Source organism: Podarcis filfolensis (genome assembly GCF_964270895.1).
Source record: "Podarcis filfolensis genome assembly, chromosome: 9".
Classification (NCBI taxonomy): domain Eukaryota; kingdom Metazoa; phylum Chordata; class Lepidosauria; order Squamata; family Lacertidae; genus Podarcis; species Podarcis filfolensis.
Window position 1 is genome coordinate 47,877,460 of NC_139610.1, and position 26,629 is coordinate 47,904,088.

The window sequence follows — 26,629 nt, forward strand, 5'->3', positions numbered from 1 at the left end:
TGTCGAGTAAGTGTGCCTATGATTGCAGTCGTTGTTTTCAGGCCAGCAATATTAATGGTGAAGCCTACATACAGATTTCTTCCTCAACCATAAAAACTTTTACTTGGACTTGCATCTTTTTTTGTTTCAGTGAAGCTTACATCCATGTAAATGTATTTAGATTTATGGGTGGTTTGTGTTGTTTTTTTTGAAATAATGAAGATATTACTCCCTTCAGAATCAAAGTGACAGTTCTAAAGATTAAAATGAAACCACAGAAAACTAATGACAAACTGTGCAGGCATCTGCTACTCCAAAAATGCACAAATAAAATAGATAGAGAATAATGATTGCAATTTTTTGTTGGATATCATTTAAGCTGCAGATGAATACAACTGTATGAAGCCCCATGTAAATTAATTATATCATTATCCTGATATACAGAAGCAAGTTGACAGGCTTGGAATTCCTTTTCCACTGAAACCTGTTGCTCTGCAGCAAAGCTGGAATCAAATGCTCACTGAATGGGGCCTCTGAGCAGATGTCATGTGCTATTAGAAAGTTTGAACTTTTCCATGGAATAAACCAGGTTCTCTCTCAGCAGGGAAGCCAATCTTTCAAAATGTATTACATTCCAGGCAAAGTCCTGTATACTGTACATTGTTATGATTTTAAATTGGTAATAAAATAGCAAATGATTTCTTCGTTGTTTAGAATTCATCCTATTTTAACCGCAACACATTGAAATGGCAAATCAGCAAATCAATCTATGCTCTTCTAAAACAAATACTAAAACAGGAGAGTGATGGGGACAGAACATGGAGAATTAAATGCAACTTAATTGGATTAACATCCTAAAACAATTAAATAAACAGAAGTGTGATGAACAACACCAGAACGGCATAGACCGTAATTTCCTAAGTTCCTATGAAAGGAATTTCACTAACAGGATACTTTTCCTGGCAGAAGGGGAAGGGGATGGATTTTCCTCCCCCAGTCTTCCTGCTCTTGTGCTGCTATGATTTGTCTTACTGTGGGTTATGATCTGTCTTGCTCGAGACAAACCATGAGATGTAACCAAGGTAAACAAAGGTTTGTTCTTACCCTTTGTGATTTATCTGGAGGAGACAAACCACAAACCCAGGTTTCAACAACGTGCTAAGTCAAACCATGGCTTAGCAGTGGATATCATGACAGAAGGAGAACTAGGGAAAAAGTCAGCAGCCATGCCCTCCTCTTCAGAAAGTTGCACATTGGCTTGTTCATGCTAAGCAATGGTTTTCCTTAGTGACATGTGCAAACTATGGGTGGGTATCATTGCATTGTTTTCCTGGCTACAATGTTAATCATCCTGTCCTGATTTCAAACATTCTTTTCACACTGCATCACCTGTTTTGTTATGGAACTGTGGCTTTTTGATGAATATACTGCCTTGTTGTGCTAAGTTTTCCTCACACCAGTGAACATGATGTGACACAGCAGCAGACATCTTTGGACATTTTACCACCCCCTGTGTGCATGCATGCTTCTGTTTCGTGTTCAGTTCTGAAAATTGTGGGAAAGGCCTATATGCACGAATGCCATCCCCAATTTTAGCACCTGGTGTGATCCATGAAAAGAGCGGGAAAATTACAGTGCAAAACTCCTGTGATGTTCCATGTTATAATGGGGTTACAGACTTTTTTTTTTCCTGGAAGCAATTGACATGGAAATGAACACTGAACTTCCACAATATTCTGCTAAATTCCCAGAGGTGACTTTTACACTGTGTGAAAGATCACATAAAATGCAGAAATGATCAAGTAAGGAAAAGTCAGCAAAACAGAATAAAGTGCTGTCTGAATACAGCCTGAGCCACTATATGCTAAGGACTGTAATGATCTGAATGTTCTGAAACAAAGTGCCTTGAACAGTCTGTAACTATGATACTGACTGCCAGATCCATGTGGCTATTCTGTACATAAATTGCCTGACATGTTGCACATCATATACTTGACTTTCAAGTGGCCCACATGTAACTGCAGAGTTATGTGTAAATCACACTTTAGCATAATGAAAACAGTAGCTGTTTTACAATTCTGCAGATCAGAATTCAAAACAGACTATTATCCAAAAAGTAAACAGTGAGGGCTTTGATCAGGCTCCTAATTATCTATGTCCTTAATCTGGAAAGCAAAACAATATTGGGCAATACAAATCCCTGGAAAGTTGGGAGCTTGAAATTCTTGCTTGGAATGGACAGGCTAGCAGATCATCTGTCTATGCAGCAAAGCTGCCATCCAAATCTATGAAGTGATAACTATGTGAAAATTATTGTTGATATGACCCATATTGCACAGTATCTGATCGTAGCCAGATGATTTTACTTTGGATGTTATATCTCCTTTCAAAATATCAAGTCAAGACAATGTGCACTTTGAAGTGATACTAAAAATATGTGTAGTGCATTTAGAAGGTCAAGTATAGACTATAATTCATATTTGTAGTCAAAGTGGAATGTGAAACCTACATGGATTGTTTCAGCTTGGTGCAGATTTTTGATTCACCATGCTTTTCTATATTCTTTCCTATGATCCGTGGGCACAAAAAGAATACACATAAATTCTGTGAAGCATGACATCCTCTTGTTAAGTATAGGGCTTCAGGAATGTGGGTTTTGCATTGCAATTTAAAAAACAAAAAAGAAAAGAAAACCCAAACTTTAAATATATATAAAAATCACTTAACTCTTTGGAAAAGTTATTGCTGCTGGAAGACTAGGAAATCAGGTTATTTAAGAAACCACTGACTAAGTCAGTCTTGCCCCTTAATGACTTCTGCATAACCCACAGTAAGCCTGCCTTTTCTTTGTTATTGAATTATGCTTTAAAAACACCCTGTTTGACTCTTGAAGATTAACCAACAGGATAAGTATTCCTTGCCATATGTTCAGGTTTTACTGGTCTTATCCTAGCAATTAAGTTTTCTGTAGCCTTGGAGCTGAAGAATTAACTCACAGACTTTCAATTTATAAGTTGTAGCGTTCTGTTTCATCAGCAGTCCGAGACCACTGTTGCTAGGAAATTTTTGAGAAAATGTATAAGTTGGGAAATTTGCTTTGCACATCACCACGCTACTCAACCAACATCTGCTATTAGAGTTAAATAAAACAGCACTGAGAATGCACAATCGAGGTTCCACATTATTGAGAACATGCATGTATAGAACAGACCCCCATCTACAGATGTCCCCCAACCAAGTGGCAGGAGGCAGGGGGTAGGTTGACATAATAGAAAGAACAATGGTTAGAGTGTCAGACTAGGACTTGGCAGTAAAGGTAAAGGTACCCCTGACCGTTAGGTCCAGTCGCAAACGACTCTGGGGTTGCGGTGCTCATCTCGCTCTATAGGCCGAGGGAGCCGGCGTTTGTCCACAGACAGCTTCCGGGTCATGTGGCCAGCATGACTAAGCCGCTTCTGGCGAACCAGAGCAGCGCACGGAAACGCCGTATACCTTCCCACCAGAGTGGTACCTATTTATCTACTTGCACTTTGATGTGCTTTTGAACTGCTAGGCTGGCAGGAGCAGGGACCGAGCAACGAGCTCACCCCGTCGCGGGGATTCGAACCGCTGACCTTCTGATCAGCAAGCCCTAGGCTCTGTGGTTTAGACCACAGTGCCACCCGCATCCCTAGGACTTGGCAGACTAGGGTTCAAATCTCCATTCAGCCATGAAGCTCATTGGGTGACCTTTGGCTAGTTGATGCCTCTTAGCCTAACCAACCTCATGGGGTTGTTGTGAGGATAACATGGACAGGGGGGAACCATATATGCCACCCTGAGCTCCTTAGAGGAATAAGAATAATAATACATGTTAGATATCTGCAAGGGATATATCTTACACAGAGAAGGCCATAGTTGAGTGACATGCAGAAGGCCCTGGGTTCAGTCCCTGGTATTTCCAGGTATAGCTGGGAAAGTACCCTGCCTGGAATCCTGGAGAGCTGCTGCCAGTCAGTTTAGTCAATACTGAGCTCAATGGACCAAAGGCCTGACTTAATCTAAGGCAAGTTCCTACGTTGCTTTTATCTGCTGGAAACAAAGGTCATGGATGTTCCTATAGTGACTCTGTTAGCGATGCTAGAAGGAGATACAAAGTAGAAACAGGACTATGATGTAGAGCAAAATAATTCTGTAGGAATATGTAAACATTAGAATTTACACAGAACGCTTTAAAAGGCAATAAGTGGCTTGAAGACCACAGCACGGAATGCAATGGGGGTGGAGTGGGGCAAAGAAAAATAGAATAGCTTTCTTGAAATATGTAATTTGCCAAACCACTTAAGGGAACAGAGCTAACTATGAGGAAAGAAGCGTAACAAATCAAGATTGTGAAGCTGCATGGTTTGGATTTATTTTAAGCCTGAAAAAAGCATGCCAGTGAGGCAGCTACAAATGTAACCCTTCTCTAGGCATAGAAGGAAACATGAAAGAAAGAAAGAAAAATCTTGCTAGGTTTTGCAGAGGCAAAGAGAAATACCAAACAATATGTCTGCAAAGGTAGCAGGCTTGAAACAAAGAAAGTAAGGAACAACTAATCTGGCAAGTGCAGGCTTTTAAGGTTCGAATCAGAGCAAGTTGGTTGAAGGAGTTCTTCAGGTAACAGGCCGTTCTGCCTCATAAATGTGCAGGGTGGCAGAAGGGAGGGGGGGGGGAGAAGGAGGAAAAACCATAGTTCACTCAGATGGCAAGCCAAGGCTGCTAGTAAGGATCCAGATGTGCTACTCTATAGTCAGGCAATTAATAACAGCAAGGATGGAAGCCAACATTTCTCCAGAAAAATGTTCAAAGATGAAAAAGTGAGGATAAAAGCTGCCGCTTTCTGGGGTGGCACACTGCCATTTCGCTCATCTCTGACTTTCAACATATGGTGTTATTTATTTGTTTCATTTCAAGAAAAGCTTCTCCCCCCCCCACCCCATCATTTTCTCTCTCTCACACACAAAGGTAGAGGTACTCAAATCTGAATACAACAAAACTGACTTACCGGTATTTCACTTTGTGCAAAGACAGTAATACCTTTAGAAGGAAAATGTGCTCTTTTTCAATGGTAAGGCAAATCCACTAATTATCTGTTCATTAAATCTCTCTCTTTCCTTGACTTCAAATAGTTGCATGCTATGTTACTAGACACTCACATCTAATAACTGCATCTTCCCTTTGTAGACTATGATAGAGGACACTCTAGCAATGGGAAACTGCTTCTTCATCATGTTTTAAGAGTTGTGGCTGAGTTTCCAACTTCATAGGATTTCACAGTATATTTGTGCTGCTAAGAACCTCAGATGACAGGCCCATATGAACCACCATCTCAGCAGCCTGCCTGTTCTGGTGGTGGCTCATTATCATTCCCAAACATATTAGCATGGTGTGGGCTGACTTTTTTGTGCAGCTACCCTGAGCTGACCATGCCATGGGAACAAATAATGTTACACAAAGGGCAGATTTACACCAGGCCGTTAAAGCACATCCAGCACACATTTAAAACATATGGCTTCCCCCCAAAAATTCTGGGTACTGTAGTTTATTAAAGATGCTAGGGATTTGTAGCACTGAGAGGGAAAACTACAGTTCCAAAGATTATTTGTGGGAAGTCCTATGCCTTAAATTATGCTGTGGATATGCCTTTAGTAATATAGATAGCTAGAAATAAAAACTGAAGGTTGGTGAGAGAAGGGGAGGAGCACAAGAAAAAACATCCATTACCTCATTTTGATTGCTGTTTTGCATAGCTTGCAAATGGTAAGATATATCACCCAGGCTCCAAAATGAACATACTATAGGGGTCACTATGTGATTGACTTCTTCAGTTTTCCTATTAATTGAATTGTGGGGAGGATGCTATCTCTGAAAGCAAGAAGGCATGCAGCCATTACCTAGGGATACCTTTGCAAAGCAGAACAGCTGGAATGCTTGAGGGACATCTGAAGGCAGTGCCTTGTCTCACTTACAAATGAGTGAGATAAAGAGAATGGAGGAAGAGAAAGGAACTCAATAAAGCATATCTCATAGTTAACACCAAAAAGAATTCTGCCATCAGCCAGCAGTTGTGGCTATGTGTGCAGCTGATCTGCAAGGGCCCTTTTACACAAGCCACACTGGAATGGCAGCTGCTCCTAAAAATCATTGAAGGATAAGAATGCAGGAAAAACTCTCTATGCATTGATATGGTTTGTGATTCATGGGTTTGAAGAAGTTTGCTAAAAGTCAGTTCCTACAAAGTTCCATGTAAGCTCTCCCCACTTCACACACAGCTATCTAACCTCTTTGTAACTGAAGTCCACCATCAATGTGAGCGAGTGACCTCCATACCCAGGAGCCTGGTGCACAGAGGTCCTCAGTTTTTCTAGACCAAAGAAGTATGATGTAACAAGCCAACCCCAGGAGCATCATATCTGCAAGTCTACCATAACAGTAGCAGAATGTGTGGTTAGATAGAGCTACGGAGCCACTGTCCACATAAACCTACAGTGATGACAAACATGAAGACAAATAAGATTCTTGTGTCTGTGTAGACAGACATTTGGATGATATTGATTTTGTTAAGGAACATGTTTGGTGGGACATTGGTGTTACTGTTGCTGCTTATTTATTGAGTCAGGATGGTGGAGAGTTTGAGACTTGAAGGATTTCTACTTGTCCTTTTCTATCACCCATCTGTCTACCTAGAGACACAAAATACATTTGCTTCCATGTCTGCCATCACACCAAGTTTCCAGTACTTGTGTGGAGTATGTGTATACTACTACACTACGGGTGCAATCAGAGAAAGAAAATAATGAGGCAACTAAGACTTTGCCCTTCCCTTCATATGGTGCTCTATTTTTGAAAAGCACACACACAACTTATAAATCTGGGTTCTATGTAAGGAAGTACATTTCTGAAAATAACCAACCAGCATTCCCCCCACCCCACACCACCCCCAGTAATAAAAACCAAACCAAGGCCCGTGAGGTAATATCTATTGCATGATTTATTTTCAGAGATTGTATGGATGAGTGTTAGTTTTTGACAAGCTGCCCTTTTTCATGGTTTTGGCACACTCGGCTTTGCTTGCTGCAAAGGAATTCTGCCGTGTTATCTAGGCTGAAAACTGTGTGAATTACACAAGCTTAAAAATAGAAGTGACACATAGAAGGCATTAAATAAATATTTTTAAGGGCTACTATGTACAATAAATGTGGATCCTCACTGTAGCTTACACAGTTGCTTACTCAACGGTAGTCCCTTTGTCTGTTTTGTCCCCATGAGTCTGAAAGTCAAAAACTTGGCAAAAAGCTCCTCAAACAATTCCAGATACAAGGTTTATAGCTTCTTCTTTTTTATTTCAGTAAGATTCGGTTCACTGGAGTATTATGTATTTTTGTGTGTGAACTGGAAACAATGTCAACCAAACCAACAATCACTGGGAAATGTCTATGAACACCTTCCAGTATCAGCTCATATTAGCTCACTCTACCCATTGGGATGTCTGCTCCAAACACAACCACATATATGGAGATCCATGTGGCGATTTTGAAAATGAAGACAGGGCTTTTGCACTTTTAACAGTAGAAGAGAACATTTAAGTGGATGTATCTTGTTATGTAAACTTCAGTGCCCTCTTCTACACAACTATTAAAGTTCTAAGAGCCCTGTCCTGGGGTACCTTAGATTTTTACCATGCCAGTACATTTCATTTGGGACACAGGAGGAGGTTTCTATTAACACAGCTAAATGCCACAAAAGGCTTGAGGAACCATTTGGAAACTTGGCTTCTTAGATGCAGCTCTGTTTACACAGTATGCTGCTGCTGCTACATATATTTCTATTCCAGAAAGAGGCTAAATTCATTTGGCCACTGTAAAATAGTAAATATTTTTTATATCTGTGTGGAATGGCCACATGATGGAAGAGACCAGTTATCAACACAGCCAGATCTTTGTGTTTGTAACAATTCACCCTAGCGCAGTTCAGTGGTAGAGCATATGTTTTTCATGTAGAAAGTTCTAGGTTTAATTCCTGGCATTTCCAGGTAAGACTAGGAAGGGCTCCTGCCTTAAATCCTGGAGAGTCACTAGACGATACTGAGCAAGAAGGACCAATGGACTTACTTAGTATAACACAGATTCCTATGTTCCAGTTCTGCGGCTCATTTGCTGCTACTCCTCTTTCCCTTTCTTTATGTGCCAGAAGCAAAATGCTTCAGTTTTTATCCTTGTACACACTCCAGAAAACTACAGCTACCACACCACTGACAACCACATCTTTTATCTCCTGGGCTCCCCAGTGAAAAGCTAGAAAGAAAAATCTTCTAACGGAGAGGACATAAAACGTGTAACTGATAGCAGTTGCCAGTAAAATACAGGATAACTTTCATGGTGCTTACAGGAATGCAGCATTCTATACTTAGTTTTTCTCTATCTTATTTCAGCTTGCATTATTTCTGTTGTTTGGCAAATAGATCCAGCCTTGGGAAAAAACAAAAACAAATGACCAGTTCCTGCACGGGCAGAGAAGCTACTAAGTGATGGTGACAGAGGTAGCAAATCAATAAATAAAGCACCATGGAAGTTAAAACTAGATATTAAATCCAGATTTTGAGAGCATAGATCGTTTACAGTGCAATCTAATGCATGTCTACTCAGACGTAAGTACCATTAAGTTCACTGAGGCTTAGTCCCAGGTAAGGGTATAGCATTGCAGCCTTAATGTTTGTGGCTGGCTTTAGTGGAATCAGGATTCCATCACAAGGGTGTTATCAATTTATGTAATTCACCATCTCCCTGAACAGTAAGGAATGTTTAGTTTTACGTTTCATCATTTCTTTATATATAAGACTATGTCTCTTGGTACTTAAATAGGGCTGTGCAACCGGATAAATAATTGACTTGGCTTACCTGAATCTGCCGCTGTGATCAGCATGTTATATTGCCCCTTTTTTTCTCGGTCCAAGCTCTGTACAAGGTGGAGCTCCCCATTGGCTGAGAGCGTAAAGGCCCCATCTTCATTTCCACCAATAAGAAGATAGGTCAATTTGCTATTTGGGCCCTGATCATCATCCCTTGCTACAACCTATAGAAGTAATGAAGCACAATATAACTGCAAATCCCTACCCAATGTGCCTTTGTTGGCCATACAATTATTTTTCATGTATCGAAGGAAAAGTGGCCTTGTGCTTGACGGAGCAGATACGTCTATTAAAACTGATTAAAACAACGAAAAGATCCGGCATACCTTTAACTATTCCTTTAAAGATACCAATTATATTCCCACCCCCAGCCAGCTGCTGCTGTCAACAAAAGGTTGAACATAGCTATTTAGAAAACAAATGACATGTTTGTCATGCATCTATATTAAAAAATGCATCTATAGACATGCATCTATATTAAAAAAAAGATTTAATAACACTTCAGTAACTACACCAAAAAATTACTGCAAAGCAAAAAATTGAGAGAGAATAAAGAAAAGTGGGTGAAAATGAGAGGCTTTTTTTAAAAAAAAATGAGGTCAAGATAAAAAAAAGCTATTTAGTTTCTGTTTAATGCACTGTCAAGGGCTAAAACTATCTTAGAATTATGCAAACAAAACCAAGTCATTATATAGTTAACTGTATATGGTGGTATCAAACCAAATACTTTTACAAATGAGACAACTTCCACTTGTGCAATAGGACTTCCCCACCTTGTCCTCCTACCTGTGTTGACCCCAAATATGCTCCCCAAGGTTTGGGGGAACAGAATAGTTGGAGGTGCAAGGAAGAAATCAGGGGGGAATCCCATTGTGCAAGTGGAAGTCATTCTTCTCATGAAAGGAGCTACTTAAAACCTGAAGCCCCTGTTCAGCGTAATACAAAATTGATGGCTGACATCCAACAACAGGTTACTCTGATTATGAAGTTGTATGCACTATTTATTACTTTCTCACACATACTAACCTGGAGAATGACCTTTGGTAATGTTTCCAAGTTTTCTGGGACATTTACAGAATAGGGAGAGAGTTCAAATGTAGGAATATAATCATTTACATCCTTCAGAATAATGCTGACTGTAGTGGTATCAATCCGCGGGCTACTTCCACGATCAGCTGACTGAACTGTTAATGCATAAGAAGGTGTCTTCTCTCGGTCCAAAGGTTTAGCTACAGTTATTACCCCTGTGACGGAGTCAATCCGAAACACATTGTTAGTATTTCCACTGATGATGGAATAGCGAACTTGCCCATTGGAACCCTCGTCTCCGTCTGCAGCAACCACCTGAACCACATCTGTCCCAGTTAGAATATTTTCCGCAATCTCAACTTTGTATAATTGTTGAGCAAAGACGGGATTGTTATCATTGATGTCAAGGACTATCACAACTACATCAGTAGATGAAGAAAGAGGTGGCTGACCTTTGTCCATGGCAACTACAGTCAAGGTGTAATTAGAAACTGTCTCTCTGTCCAGTTCTCCAGTGAGCCTTACTTCTCCATCAATCGTACCAATACTGAATTTGTTTCTCAAAGGATTTAGTAGATTGTACTCAATGTAGCTGTTTGGACCACTGTCTGGGTCCGTTGCTTGGGCTTTGAAAACAATGGTGTCAATAGGGGTATTTTCTGGGATGTAGGTCAGCTTAGGAGAGATAAAACTCGGAGGGTTGTCATTCACGTCTAGCAGAATGATAGATACTTGTGCTGTGCTTGTGTATCTGGCGGCTGGGAGAGGAGCCATATCATGGACCTGAACAATAAGACTGTAGAAAGATTGGCTTTCACGGTCCAAAGGCTTCCTGATGCTTAGAATCCCATTTTTGTCAATGTTAAATTGGCTTTGGCTATCTCCAGAAGTAATGCTGTAGGACAATTGTGAGTTAGAACCTGAAAACCGAAACAAACAGAAATAAGAGAGATTTAACCACTTTTAGTCATTAAGGACATAAAGCATGTTAGTTATCCTGAATGTTGCATAATCAATAGCATACTTCAACTGTTACCACCACTTACAGAGAACACATGGAGAAATGGGATTGTGTTTGCTGCACCATGTGAACACCAGTGCGCTCAGTGCAATGTTTGAAAGCAGAGACAATATGCATACAACTAGAAGATGATCCCTGCACTTGTCATTGGTATATTACCAGGACCATTTGGAATATGCACACAATTGCTTTAAAAGATAAGAAGTCATTGATTTGTCCCTGTGACAGTGCCTTTGGACAAGATCTTGTATGCCAAAAGTCAGTATCACACCACCAAACCTGGTTTTGCTCTGGAGCAGCTGAGGCTGTGATCAGGTTACCAGTTTCTATTAAAGAAGAGATGGTTAAAATTCAGCTGAAGATCAGCAAACATTGCTTTATATGGGATATATAAACTCTCCCACTTGTTAACAAATACTGATTTAGATGTAGGATTTTTTTTTCCAGCAGACAATAAAGAGTTTCCACAATGACAACAGATTAATCCGATGAGGTGCTGTGTTGCGATTCTCGGTCATAAGGCTGAGAGATTCTAACTTCTGTATAAAATATTAGGTTCTGATAACATTCACTGTCCATGGTGTGACACAACATGCTACACTGGCAGCTGAATTGGTAATCCTTTTCCTGGCACTAGCAAGTTTAAGTCTATAGCTCATCTGTGAGTGATGTGAGTGATCTATTCCTTTTATAAAGTTCCCATTTAGAAGAACAGTTATTAGGCAGACAAGATTAGAATGGTTTGCAGAGTTTTGGTTAATGGTAACTGAGAGCAGGAAAAACCATAACTCGGTGGCAGAGCAATGCATTACAAGCATAAAAATTCTCAGGCTAAGAAAGACTCCTGTCAGAAGCCACGGAGAATCATTGCCAGTCAGTGGAGACCAAGGGTTGGGTACCATTTTGCCCAGATATTTTTCATCCACACAGGCAAACGGTCAGGTGTGTGGTCTTCTTCAGCTGTTGAAGTTTCCTGACAGGGATAGGGGTTAAATACTCTCATCTGCAGGGACTGATCATGCCCAGTGAACCAGCTGACATCAAGGGAGTCACCTGATTGACAGACAGGTGTAGTTTCACTAAAATAGTTCATGGACAAAATTAGAATCCTGGTGGGCCAAGGCTAGCCCAGATTCCAGGGGTCCCCTACCACTGGTACAGCTAATAAGGAGTTTTATGAACCAGCCACTTAACTCAGTATAAGAGAAGTTTCCTTTGTTTCTTAGGTTTCATGTACTGACAAAAATACCATGCACCCTTACTTCATTGGAATTTAAGGAGCCTAACTCAGCAAAACATTGCACCAAAAGCTGGTAAGCAGCTCTAAGCGTGCTATACACTGGGAAATATATGGTGACAGTTTAAAAAACCAAAACCCATTCTGTTTGTATTATTCATTATAAAGTCAAACCAACATCTATCACTTTCTCATGTCTCTCCATTAATGGCTGAGACCTTACAGCGCTAAATAAATAATGTGGAAATTTTATCTGACTAATTGGTCATAAAGATTGAGGTTTGCATTTAATGGCTTTCATTTTCCATCAAGCCCTTCCCCAACAGTCTTTTTTCCCACTTTTTGTAAAACTTGATATTAGTTATTGATACAGTCAATTGCTTTATTCTTTATGCTAACACTTCTCAGTAGCAATCTGAGGTTCTTAGGGGATAAATTAAGCCCTGTAATATTCAGTGAATCAATCATGGCTATTTATTATTCTAAAACTGAAAAGATGCTATTTCATTTTAGTGTGTATATATATATAGATGATGTATTAAATAACATTCTGCATATATTTTATGCCAGACCTAAATGAAAACTTGATCCTATATTTACCTTACACTTTAGCAGAGCTCTCTACAGGAAAAAAAAACACATTGGTACGGGGGGCGGGGTGTATATAAGCCAGAAATTGAAGGGGAAAATACCATATTTAAGAACTTGTAATTTATTAGCTGGTAGCAATTTTTCAACTGATTTAAATAGGAAAAAATAAGACTACAGAAGCAAGACAACAATTTTGGAATAAATACTGAATTGGAGTTATGACAGTGAAGTCTTTCACATTTATCAACTGAGCTGGTGTGATATCTTGAAATGTTTAGTTCCTCAGGGAACTTATAACAGTTTTCAATCCAGTTACTGTGAGGAAAAGGAAAGTTGTCAATTTAGCTGGGATTAAAATCTTACAGAGGCAGAATATTAGGAGGAGGGCAATGCAGAGAGGAACCTGAAAAAGTGGGTAGATGGAAAATGAGACTTGAATAACATAAAATATGATACTGTGGTCAGCTTCTGGCTACCATTATGAGGAGCTCTGCTGCCACCATAGAACACAGAATTTTCTTCTACTTTTAATGTTTCTAGCCACCAATGGTAAATACAGGTCACCAGTATTGGTTCCAAAAACGCCATGAATAAACAAAACATCTCCATTTTCATCACCACCAATGAATTATTGGGGAATGGATTTCACCACAGCCCTGGCTGAAAGTAGGGATGGGGGTAGGGATGGGGAAGGCGTTCAATTTTGTTTGCCCTCTATTAGAAAACAGCTAATTGACATTTCTCAATCCAATACAAGATCAGAAATACAGCTACCCTCAGAAATTCTCACGCACCTGAATTCTAAACAAGAACCTGGAGAACTCATGCCAATCACAGCACAAAAGAATGAGCTAAATGGACTGATGGTCTCAGTATAAAACATTCATATATTTACATCAGATTATATTTGAAATTGGTTTGAATTTTAAAATCCAAGACAATAAGCAGCCTTCTTTCAATTATTGTCGAATTACATCTCGAAGGTTAACTGATATTATTTTCACAATAAGGATTTCCCCATATTTTGGCATCAGCTCCGGGTCATACAATAAAAGTTTGCAATGCTGGGTTTTAAAGCTGCTTTGCAATTAAACTTTAAAGTGGATCAAACAATAAGAAATATCATTTATTTGTTCAGGATTTGAAAGTTATAGTTAATTTTCTTTGATGTTAATTTTGTTCATAGAATGCCAAAAAAAATCCAAAACTTAAGTTAATAACTATTGTTTTCAGAGGGTGTGTTAAACAGGAAATGACACTGGATATTTAGCATCTGAACTCTCCTTCCATCTTCATCATTGTTTATACTGTGGAAAAACAGGAAATTTGCCAGAATCCTGCCAATCTGTTGTTTCTAGATTCATTCTTGGAACATGCAGAAACAGACAATGTCTTAAGGAAAATGAAGTTTCAAAGTACAGCTGGATTATGTTTTCTGGGGTATTTGTTGAGACGTGGGTAAGCTTTTGATCCATTTACAGGAAAACATTGGCATTATATTGACAAAATTAGCCATGCTTGTTCCATTGAAATCAGTGGAAGAAGGCGATCCTTGCCTAAATTAAGTCTAAACAATTTCCATAATATATCTTCAAAATAATTATATCGATAAGATACTTTATATGAATTCTTATCAGTGTAAATACAGTGGTACCTCGGGTTACAAACACTTCAGGTTACATTCCACTAACCTGGAAGTAGTACCTCAGGTTAAGAACGTTACCTTAGGATGAGAACAGAAATCATGTGGCGGCGGCGGCGGGAGGCCCCATTAGCTAAAGTGGTACCTCAGGTTAAGAACGGTTTCAGGTTAAGAACAGACCTCCGGAACGAATTAAGTTTGTAAACAGAGATACCACTGTATATTGAATACTGTATATTGAATACTGAAATTAGAGGGAGTTTAGAGTCTTTACCCAATACAGTGGTTCCGGAGGCCCGTTCGCAACATGAAAAGAACGCAACCCGCAGAAGCGCGTCTGCGCACGCGCGGGTTGCGATTCGCCGCTTCTGTGCATGCGCGTGACGTAATTTTGCGCTTCTGCGCATGCGCGAGTGGCGAAACCCGGAAGTAACCCTTTCCGGTACTTCCAGGTTACCGTGGGATGTAACCTGAAAGAAAGTAACATGAAGCGGACGTAACATGAGGTATGACTGTAACCTGAAGAAAGTTGGTCACACTCAGGGCTTTTTTTCAGCAGGAATGCGCCTTCCAGCACCTCTTCCCACACCATGCCTTTGGCTCATGAGAAGACTATCCCTGGAGCATGAAGAGGACATCCTTTATGGGCACTGGAGAGGGTCTTTTCATGAGCCAGAGGTGCAGCAGGGTTTTAATGAGGCTCTTCAGCCTCCTGGGCTAACAGCTGATGTGTGGGAAGAAGCCTCCCTGTGTGTCAGCTCTGCAATCTGCCCTGTCTCTCAGGCTTGCGTGTGCTCACAGAATTCACAGAGCAGCCCTGTGTCTTTGGCTGGCGCAGAAGCAGGAGGGACAGGGCAGCATTCCTGCACCTTTTTTCAAGAAAAAAAGCACTGGTCGCACTGAATATCGCATGGTCTATGCTTTGTAGGAATACCATGTATCTCCTACATGTTCTAATGGCCCACTTTAATAATATCATGCGATAATAACACATTTGAGCTGACAAAGTCTCAAATCCAATTGTCGGAGAGAGTTATAAGGTAATTTCCACTCTCATGCTTCTGAATGCCAGTTGCTACAAACAGCAGGAGAGGAGAATGCGGTTATGCTCAGGTCCAGCTTGCAGAATTTCTCTACACAGGTGGTTGGCCACTGGGAGAACAGGATGTTGGACCCGATGGTCCAGAAGGCTCTTCTTATGTTCTTATTTGGAATGGAAACCGATCAGGCTAGCATTTTTAAATCAATGCTCTGATTGACATTATGGTCTAGGTGTATCTACAAATGTAATGAGTTCAGTGGGATTTAATCTTAGGTAACTATGTATAGGATTGCAGACTGAATCCTCAAAAAGTTTCATCTATCCTCATTTACCATTTACTTAGTGAGTGAAACAAAACTATTTGATATTTATTTCAGATGCTACTAAGGGTGATGTTGATTATAAGTTTTGTAATATATTTATTTATAACTTTATAATAATTGCTGTTCTTTGACCCCTTATGAGAGATAATACTCATATGGTAGTAAGGTACAAAATTAAATGTGCAAATTAAGGGATCAGGGAAAAAAGACAAAGGGCAATTTAAAAAAAAACACAAACGATACCAAAATTAATCTACAAGTAGGGGCGATCCTATGAACAACAGTTAAATACAATGAGGGATAAAAAGGGGGGAAGTAGGGTGGATTATTAAATTAATATGCAGCATCGTTAGGACAACCCAGAATGCCATGGAAGGCTAGGTTGGGAGGTCGCTATAGAAGCTATGTTTGATGGTGAATTATGATGTGTAAAAAAATGGAAAATGCATAAATAATAAATAATAATCAAAAAGAATAAATGTGCAAATATACTCCCAAATGCATACATTTTAAAAATGGGAAAATACATACCCTCATCTGCATCAGTAACATTGAAAATAAGGATAGTAGATCCTGGAGGTTGGTTCTCCATCAAAGATGTGCTATATGACGCCATGCTGAATACTGGTGAATTATCATTTACATCGAGTATGTTGAAATAAGCCCTCACAGTGGAGGATTGCCCACCACCATCTTCCGCACGAACTGAAAGAATGTAATATTGCTGCACTTCATAGTCCAACATACAAGTTAAGTTAAAAACTCCAGTGACTGGGTTGAGGAAAAATGTTCCATCTCCATCATCTTCACTCACAGTGTACGTGATTTCTCCATTCACACCTGAATCTTCATCTGTGGCTAAGATGGCTGCCACTAAAGAACCTAGAGATGAATTAGGAGGGTGGAAAAACCAAAATGGTTCATGTCAAGAGAAAATATGTGTCCTGCTATCCATTATTATAAGTGTGTGTCATCATAGCCATGAACAGTATTTAAATGATAGTTTATTTAAGAGCATTTGTATCCTACTCATCAGTTTAACAGGAATTGTAAAGAATCAAATCCACAAAGTTGGACACATGATCACCTTATTTTTTTTAAAAAGCCTGTGGGGGAGGGGGGAGAAAATATACACTCAAAATATACCCTGGCCTGGTTCATACATAACACTGAGCCATGGTTTCTTCAACAAATGGCAAGTTTTCTACAAGTTGTTCCACAAATGATCAAACAAGCCACAGTTTGTTTTTCTATAAATTTCTTTCTTTTCCAGCAGCTCTTGCCTCATAGCTTTTTTTAGTTTGGTGAGCTTCTGGGCTGGGGTGGTCAAACAAACCATGGTTAAGGAACAGTTCTGATATCACACATAATGCCAAACCATAGTTAAAACAAATCATGGTTTGTAGCCAACAACTAACCATTGTTTCAGTTTGTGGTTTGCTGGTAGGAAATAAATCCTTGTTAAACCACTAGGCAAGGTTCACACAGCACATTAAGCCTTGGTGTGATTTGTGAACTCTGCACAGCAGCTTAACTATAGTTTGTTCACTGCCAGCAACCCTTACTATGTCAAAGAATCGTAGAACTGTAGAGTTGGAAGGGTATGTTTTAATAATCCAGTTTAGTGTTATGCGACAACAAAGCCACTGAATATATATTCAAACCAAAATTTCTGCCCAGCAAAATTTTAACTGAAGTTGAACTTTTTTCCCCTCCTTGGGAAAAAAGCATGATACAGCTATGTTCTTAATGGGAACATGGTGTTCAAGTTAAGTCCAGTAAAACTCCATGTTTCAATATGGTGTACTACCCTATTTCCTCATAGACCTCTGAGAGTATAATTTCACATTTATAACTTTTCCAAAGAGATAACATAACCTCCTCTCACAGCCTCTTATGCATAGGTGTGTCAAGAACTCCTGATACGTAGCGAGATATTTTAAATGGTCAGCAGCTAATCACTATACTTGCTGGTTTTGAATTTCACTTCATACTTGAAACAGAATATTATATAGTGCTTCAGATATCAAATGTGTTTTCACTCATTCTAAATTCTGTTCTTATGCCAGTCAAAGAATGATATTTTTTTTAAAAAAAAGAAAAAGAAACAGAAGCAGAGGGAATCTAGTGAACTTATTCTCGCTACTCTACCTGTACAAGCTTGGAAAAGAGAGAGCTGGGCTAGTTCAAGCTAACTTTTGGATAATAATGTGCATATATTTGCCTATCTCTTCTGAGAGTGACAACCTCAAATTGTAGTAATTGTAGTAGCAATTTAAGAGTTTTATGGAACAAGGACAGCAAGTCCATAGTGTGCAGTAAACAAAAACATAAGCAGAGAATTGATGCACAAATCAGTTAAGCCTAGATACCTGGCCCTTTTAATGTCGTTCGTTATTTAACTGGTATTGAATTTGCTGAATCCGCACAAGAACATAATATTTCCAAAGAAGTCTGAGTTATTACAGCTGTTAAAAGCACAAGGAAGCAGGAATGATAAGGACAGTAATGACATCTACTATTCACCTGGAGTGGTATCTTCTGGTATGTCAAAGGAATAGCAAGGTTTGGAGAACTTGGGTATATGATCATTAACATCACTAATAGTAATGTTTATTCTCATATCTGAAGACTGCAGGCCGTCATCAGCACGAACTAGCAGAGAATATTTAGAACGGCGTTCTCGGTCCAAACGCTTGGTGGCTATCAACTCTCCCGATTCTGGATCGATATGGAAGCTGTCATCTGCACCACTGATGATGGTGTAAGTTACCAGAGCATTTGCACCCTAAACAGTGACAAGAAAAGGTCAAAGTGCATTATATTTTCATCCAAATTAATGACAAGCTTTTGCACTGATTCTAAGAATTTTAAAGAAATTTTCAAGTAAGTAAGTAAGTAAACCATGGATTTGGAATGATGAGTTGATCATATCACTTTTATATTAAAAAGTAAACAGAAAAGTTAGAGTACGAAGAGCTAAGATTGGAATCTCCCTATAATGTCCCTCAAGGCTCCCCGACAGAAAAGATTCCCTTGCCAAATAAACATTTTTTGCACCAATCTGTCATTCCTGATGTATTTACTTGAACTGGCATTGATCATATAAAAGAGAAAGATACTACTGTACCCCTTCTGTACCCAGCACTCTGCAAAAATGGGCCATGTGATGTTGTGTTGTCAGGTGACTGACCGGTGGGCAGCCCTTCTTACCCATGCTGTGGGAGTGGGGGAGCCAGTTCTTCACCCCTACTCCACTATAGCACCTGGTTAAGAGATGCTGGTTAAGGAAGAACTGTGAGGGGAGAGACTTCACCAGGCAAGGCTTTCTTCCACCTGCATTGCCCCACCCTCCAGTCTCTGCTTCTCAATTTGCATTGTATTATTTTATGCACTGTGACTTGCCGTTGTTTTATTAATTATAGTTTAGAAATTTTTTTAATTGTTAAGAGTTGATTTCTGTTTAATTTTTATATGCTGGTATTTAATATTAGTCTATACTATTCTAATGGATTGTTGAATATTACTTTATTTGATATAAGTTGCCTATTTTAAAGTTATGTTTTATTATCACATTTTTGTATTGGATTAGATTGTTATATGGTGTACATTCTTTGTTTCTTCAGCTTGTAAACCACCTTGGGTATTGTAAAATAGAAAGATGGTATACAAATTAAAAGTGATGATGATGATGATGCTATAGCTGCAGCTTGCTTTTGGGGTAACCTGGAGCCTAGCTGGGGTAGGACAGGTCAGAGCTGAGCTAAGTCTTGAGGAAATTGTATACCCATATGAACTTTTTTGGATGGCTGATATGAAGCAGAAGGTGGTGTTTCATACTGAACATTGTCTTGTAAAACACACTTCCTCATTCTGGTGATTCACAAGACTATGAAAACAAACAAAATGTTTATCTGTTCAATGGTATGGCAGGGAGCACTGCTCTCACTCTGAATGGACTTCAAAGCCATGTAGTCAAGCAAATTTGTCAATGTGATGATATCATCAAGCCTCATCAGAGTGAGATAGTGCGTCTAGTTTTTACTGTGATTGACTGTGTTATGTTGACCAATGTAACTGGATGTGTGGCTAAGTAACATTTTCTACATGATCCTTGATAGGCTGCAATTCTCTCAGGAAGCAATTTTTTAAAAAATGCACTGTGCAGTAGTTGTGAAAAGGCAGGAGATGGCACATAAAAAGAGAGGCAAGGGGTTTGAGAAATCTTTGACTCTGAAAACCCTTATTTTGCCTCCACATTTCTGTGAACAAAAATTCACCGTAGTCTTACTTCCTTGCCTACTCAGGGGATACATTCCACAGTATTCCTTTCATACTCGATGTCTGTGCAGTGTGTAGAACACTTACTCGTAAAAGTGTAATTAAAATGTTTGAACAGATTCTTTCAATAATAATCTTATATTACTCAAGTGTTACATTCTTTATCATCCAAGTGTGATACTTCATTTTTACAACAATGTGCCTCAGCTATAGACTCTTCTGCCATAACTGCTGCTGTGGGTAAGGAGCAAATCCTATAAATTAGGCAAGTAAGAAGAAAATCTAGAAACTTCCTGTCAACACTTTTGAAGTACAGTAGTACTGTGCTGTGAGATATCATAGCTATCATTAATATTCATCCCATGGCACTAGAGAAAATGTTACACCTTCTGTGCAGATTGCAAAATAGTGACCACCTTGATCCCATTAAGTTGAATATTAGCCAAATGCAGCAATCAAATTCTGTCATATGAAACACTCTTTTACACGTATAGGGAATGGGTTTCAAAGAAGCCTTAACCTAGTCTTGTCATTTGGCATGCACACTTTTAAAAACATGTCACTACAGATTTCAAGTAGAGGTTTTTGTATGTCACGGATTTCTAACACTCTGCTGAAGCTTAGAGGCTTTCTTGGAGATAGACACAGTGACAGAAACTTCCTTCAGGCATTAATAACTGTCAAATTACTCAACTTTGGACATGTTGGCTAGCCCTGCCACTGGTGACTATGCAATTAACATAAATGACTGCTGTGACATAGCTTTCACAGATACAGCTGGACGCATGAAGATTTCCATACGATTCGGAACTCTGGGACATGTGGAAACCTTATTGCAAATGAATGTATGTGCACTACAGGTGGTCAGGCTACTTGTATGAACATCAAGATGCAGCACTCAGATCTTGTGTCGAAAAAGAACATGAGGGGACAATGTCTGAAGAGGGCAAGAGATATAAAAATAATAATAAAAAAACATGCCATGCAAGGCAGACACAGAGAAAAGGAAGAAATGTGTACAGCGGTGGATGGTGCCTTAAACCCCCCATGTGGCTCTCCAACGTTTAGGAATCTGCCACCTCACACATTTCTGCAAAATGTCATGAATTTGAGGGGGCTGTGGCAGGTGGGGTTGGTCTTTGTGCGGCCCCCAGTATGTAGACTTTGGGACCAGAAGAGAAGTTCTTCAGGTGTATCACATGTTGAGAAGAGGGAGGGGGCATCCAGCAACTGTTAAAAGGCTGCCATGTGGGAGAGTTTGAACCATCTCCCAGCAGAAAGAAGGAGCAGGTAAACAGGAAAGGAAACTCTACAAAAGGAAGAGAGGGGATGGATGAAAAATAGGCAAGATGAGAGACTAGAAAATAGGAAATAGAGGACAGACACACAGGAGAGAAAACATTGTATGTTAAATAAAGCAAAGCAAGCAATGTCCTGTGATGGATGAGGGCAATCAAATTAATTTAAGTAAGGTCCCCACTAGGGGAGTCTCTGAGAACAAGAGACCACATGGGGTTCTGAAAAGTCCTGGAATCAGGCACGCAGGGATAGAATGGGCAGTCTCAACTCACAGAAAAAAATGAAACACTTGCATTTTTCCACTCCACGCCACCGGCTTCCAGGCAAAAATCAGTGGGTGGAGTAGAAACAAGGCTGGAAATATATGCCTAACAACATTGTTGTGACAGAAGTGTCCTGCTACCCTTCAAAGAAGCAATAATATCCTACCTCGTCAGCATCCATAGCTGTCAGCTGCATTATTTTAGAACCATCTCCGATATTTTCTTCTACAGTCAGATCAAGCATATCTGTAGGGAACACTGGCGGGTTGTCATTGACATCTTGAAGAGTTATTTCCACCTAGGAAAGAAAGGGGGAAAGCTCGTGATTCATCTATTAAATATAAGTAGTGCAAGTTGCTTAACTTTACATTGAATCAGGTAAGCAGTACGCAATCTGATGTTTCAGGAACTTTTTTGAAAACACAAACGAGAGAAAAAGTCCCGTGATGGTTAAAATTCCACATTGTTTTGAAATCTTCCGAGAAAAAGCCTGTAACCTACATAAAGCTAATTTGACTTGTTGATAGTAACTGATTTTAAATGGTCCTAGTCTAGTTTACATTGGACATGGTCCACTGACTGACTGTCAATGTAATCCCTAAAAGTTGGACCCCAGAGGATAGCTGCCAAGACCCGGGGCACGGGATCATTCAACCATTAAATGCTGCTTGACATAAAGATGAGGTGGTGTAAAATTCTCCCTGAAATGTTTACATATTGGCATGTCCAACAGCCAGAAAGAAAGAGTGCAACTTTTAGCATTAAAAAAGAGTTCTGATTTGCCCTTCTTTGTATGAGAGAGTTAGGGGCATTTTTTTTTTAAAAAAAGTCAATATTGGAAGCAAGTTGTTGTAACATCTCTCTGGATCTCCCCCTCTCTCTTTCCATGCTTAAACCCAAACACATTTTATTTTTCACAAGTTCTGTTTATATCTTTTACAAACACTAATGGCAGCGTCTGAAATTATTTGCCAAAGCTGTTTACTCCTTCTCCTGTGTAAGCAAGATTGTTTAGTTCTCATGAGCTTGCCGATGCTGCGTTTAAAAAGCCAAGAGCTTAGAGTTCCACTGCTAGGTAGACACATACTAATAATCTCCCAATAAAGAAAAGACAGGCAACAGATGGTTTCTATCTATAGTGAAAGCAAAGGATTCCCAGAAGGCCTGGACCAATAAGTGGTCACCAAAACGTGAAGACCACCAAGGAGATAATGGCATAGTTGGGGGGCAGAGCTGCCTTCAGCAAACATTAGATAGCTGATTGTTTAGCAGGGCTAAAAGAGATAAGCGGATTGACAGACAGAAACGTCATTGTACTTCAGCAACCCACTTCATCACTATTGACAAGAGAGTTCTGGTTTCAGAAACATGGATGGAAATAATCCAAGATAAAAACCAGCACAAATATCTTTTTGAAACTTGTGTTGTTCATCCAACAAATTTGCATATCTCCCACTCTTTGGGGGATATGAACAATACATTGCAATACCCGGCTTCTTTGATCAGGAAAGCCAAAATCCAACACATTTTGGCATTTATTTATTTTTTGAAATGGAGAATTAAATCAAATCTCAACCGAATGAGGGTAGCAAGAATTTAATGAATAGAAAGAAGCTCAGTGGAAAACTAAATTATGTGATGCTTGCCCGAACTCTTCTCTAATACAATGCAAACTATACAATTAAACTATACAAACTCTACAATTAAAGCACTATTATACAACTTTGAAATTTATGGCTCATGGTTTCCCCAAAGAATCTTGGGAAGTTTCTTAAGGGTGTTGAGAGTTGTTAAGTGTATTCCCCTCATACACTTGACAGAGTAGTTTAATATCTCTCCTGCCATCCAGTCACTCTATGGTGGGAAGAGGGGTCTCTGAATAAATCTCAGCACCCTTAACAAACTACAGTCTCCACGGTTCTTTGGGAGAGGCCAAAACTGTTTAAAGTCATATGACAATGCTTTAAATGTATGGTATGTGCTATATATCAAAATATATGAAGGCAGGAAGTATGATTTTATAAATACCCCACCTGTTTATGTTTTGGTTGTTTAGCTTGAATGCTTATAACCTGCTTTATAGCCCTGAGAAGCTTTCAAAGTGGCTTACAAAAGAGTCACATAATAAAAATCAATAACAGAAATCATGGTGTTCCTCTGGTGCCAGGATAATTCAGGTGGCATTTCCTTTTTTCATCCTTGGCCTTCCCTGGTGTCACCCTTCAGCCTGTGCCTACAACGCAGCAGAGTCCACTGGATCACTTCTGAACAGGGCCAAGCAGCTTCAACTCACTCAGCTTGTGATGGAGGTAGACCTTCGCTGGTTGGCAGTTGGCAACAGCTCCCACAAAGGGCCTCAGAGGTACATATGTGGAGCTGAGCTGCTGGAATTAACTTGGCCCATGTTATATCTCTCTCAGGTTGTACCTTCCCATGATAGAAGCTACGATACCAAATATGTATGGCCTACATACACATGTAGGGTGAGTGACTGCCCTCCACTGGGCATCAACTCAATTTTGAGGTACATATTAATAGACACTCCCTTACTTGTGTTATGCATATACACATTTCCTTGCACCTCTACCGACTGCTCAGTAGCAGCACTTCCTCCTGGCTGTTCTCATTCCTAGTTCACCTGCAGCTCAACCCTCTCCCTCTCTACCCAACCCCATCACAAAACAAAGCCTTCCAGATGCCAACTCCACGAAGGACCTTTTAGTGGTATCATCTGGGACTAATCCGTTTTAGAAGAAGACATGGAAAACCCCTTTCTTTGAGAGTAAATGAACTGAGCACGAACTAATTACAAAGATGTAAATCATGGTCTCCTCAAGCCTGTCCCTCCGATGCCAAATTTGCACCTGGAGTTTTCTGTAGCTGCATTTTAAAGCTTCTGAACATAAGAATTAGCATACGCATTGCTGATACAGCATCCCAAGCACAAACTCTAGAATTAAACAGCTTAAGAGTTTAATTTTCAAAGAATTAAACCGCCCAAGAGGTTTGCTGAGGGTGGACGGGGAGTGGGGAGGGGAGAGAAGAAAAACGCTGCAGCGTTGTAATAATTAATTTTAACACATCAACAACAACCATTCTAAGGTCATTAGAAAAGCAAAGATGAATGACTGCTATATGCCACAGCTGCCAATCAAGTCTTGGCCCTTAAACGAGCACAGCTAGAGCAAGCAGTCGTGCTACCAAACCTATTACATTTCACCAGATCCTGTTTCAAGGTACTGCAGCTGCGAAGCTCTGCAGTTTATTTATTAATACCATATATATCACACACAGCTTGTGTTTCAGCTACAAGCTGACATTTTACCACCAGAACCCAAATTCACAATGTGCAACTGGCAGCTGTCCTTTGTAAACATCTATCTAGCTATTGTTTTAAGGTAGCTGTGCAACCTGCATAAGATGCTATGTTACCAGGGAGAACAAATGCTGAAAATTCATGAAGCACACAGAGGATTAATGGAAAGAGAGGCTCTGTAACTAGCATTAGGAATGATGAAAAGGAAGGGAAGGAAGAAATAGCAAGATGGTTGTGTAAGTTATTCTGAAAACTCTGTGTACTCCATAAAATACAACAGTAATATTAGATACTGAAGTCCCAACTTAAACTCAGGAATATGGCAAGTTTATTTGAAAACAAAACAAAATTGAAAGATGTGAATGGCTTCGTTTTTTGGTTGTTTGTTGCAGATATTTTAGCATTTGGAATCTAACATTAAAACACTGCATAATATTAATGTGAGAGTTGTGTTACCTTCTCAGACAACACAAAGAAGCCTAAGACCCCTGCATTACAAACATACAAAATAGTCATTAAATTTTGATGACACTAACGTAATTCATCTTTCAAGAATATAAATTGCATCCCTCAGTTTTTCCAGAAAACACACATTATTGCTTTCTTTTCCACAATGACACAACCTTTTTTCCTCCTCGGATTTATACTCCTGCATGTGCCTGTTTTAACTGTCAAGCTGTCAATTTGGGGGGCCTGTTGGCAACCAACAAAACTGTGTTGCAGTGTGTTGCAGTGTTTGTGGCCCTAGAAAACACACAGCAGCCACACAGTGGGGAATTTAAAGGTGTGCATAGTGCATGTAGAAGTAGGGCCCCCTGCAGCTAAGCCCCCCCCCCATTTATTAGTATGTATTGTTAATTGAGATGATATCTTTGGAACGGGACTTCAAATAATGAATTGCTATTATTCTAGTATTTTAGTGTGTTGAATTGCAATTGCTCTAGCATTTTAGTTTGCTGGGGGGAAAGACCAGCAAGGCCAGGCTGGTACTCAGTAATAGCCTGCTACAGGAGAGATGTGAAAGAGGAAAAATGACAGAGCCCTTGTCACATATAGCTGAAACAACTGACACCTATATCATCAACTATCAACAGCTCAGTCTGAAAAATGACACTTTCCTATCCCAGGCCTTAGGTGGTAGGACTGTTCTTGCTTATTGACAACCTCCCAACCCAAAACAGCTATTGGCCAGCAACACATGGCCAAATAACAGAGATACAGACACAAAGACTAGACACTGCAGCAAAGGCAGATGTCAACTTCTCCTCATGCCTACCCTGGCAACACTATTACAGGACCTAATAATGTCATATACAACATATGGGGTTCGTGCATTTGCCCATCTTCCAATGAGATATAAGACATTATCTGCCAGCAATGGCTTTCTACATAGGGCAAACCGGCCAATCTCCATGCAAAAGAATAAATGGACACCAATCAGACATCAGAAATGGCAATATTCAAAAAGCAGTGAGGGAACATTTCTGTCTCCCTGGCCACTCTGTGGCTGACCTTAAGGTGGCTATACTGGAACACAGGAGCCTCAAAAGGAGCCTGAAATATGTTGAATTACATCAAGAAGTTCAATGCTATCACTTACAAAACAAATCAAGACAAAGGGTTTTATCTCACTCTGTATTTGTTTATTGACTTATCAATGCCAGGATGTCTGTGTTA

General features: G+C 39.7%; 1 protein-coding gene across 1 annotated transcript in view; it reads right to left on the reverse strand.

Annotated features, from left to right (window-relative positions):
- The window catches only part of FAT4 (FAT atypical cadherin 4), a 140,057-nt gene that overhangs the window by 43,453 nt on the left and 69,975 nt on the right, over nt 1-26,629 (reverse strand). Inside the window, exons 2-6 of the mRNA XM_083631483.1 lie at nt 21,803-21,934; nt 18,320-18,581; nt 16,325-16,675; nt 9,935-10,857; nt 8,898-9,072 (exon numbers count right to left, since the gene is read on the reverse strand). Of these exons, the coding sequence (XP_083487609.1) occupies nt 8,898-9,072; nt 9,935-10,857; nt 16,325-16,675; nt 18,320-18,581; nt 21,803-21,934 (1,843 nt within the window). The remainder of the gene's footprint in view (nt 1-8,897; nt 9,073-9,934; nt 10,858-16,324; nt 16,676-18,319; nt 18,582-21,802; nt 21,935-26,629) is intronic.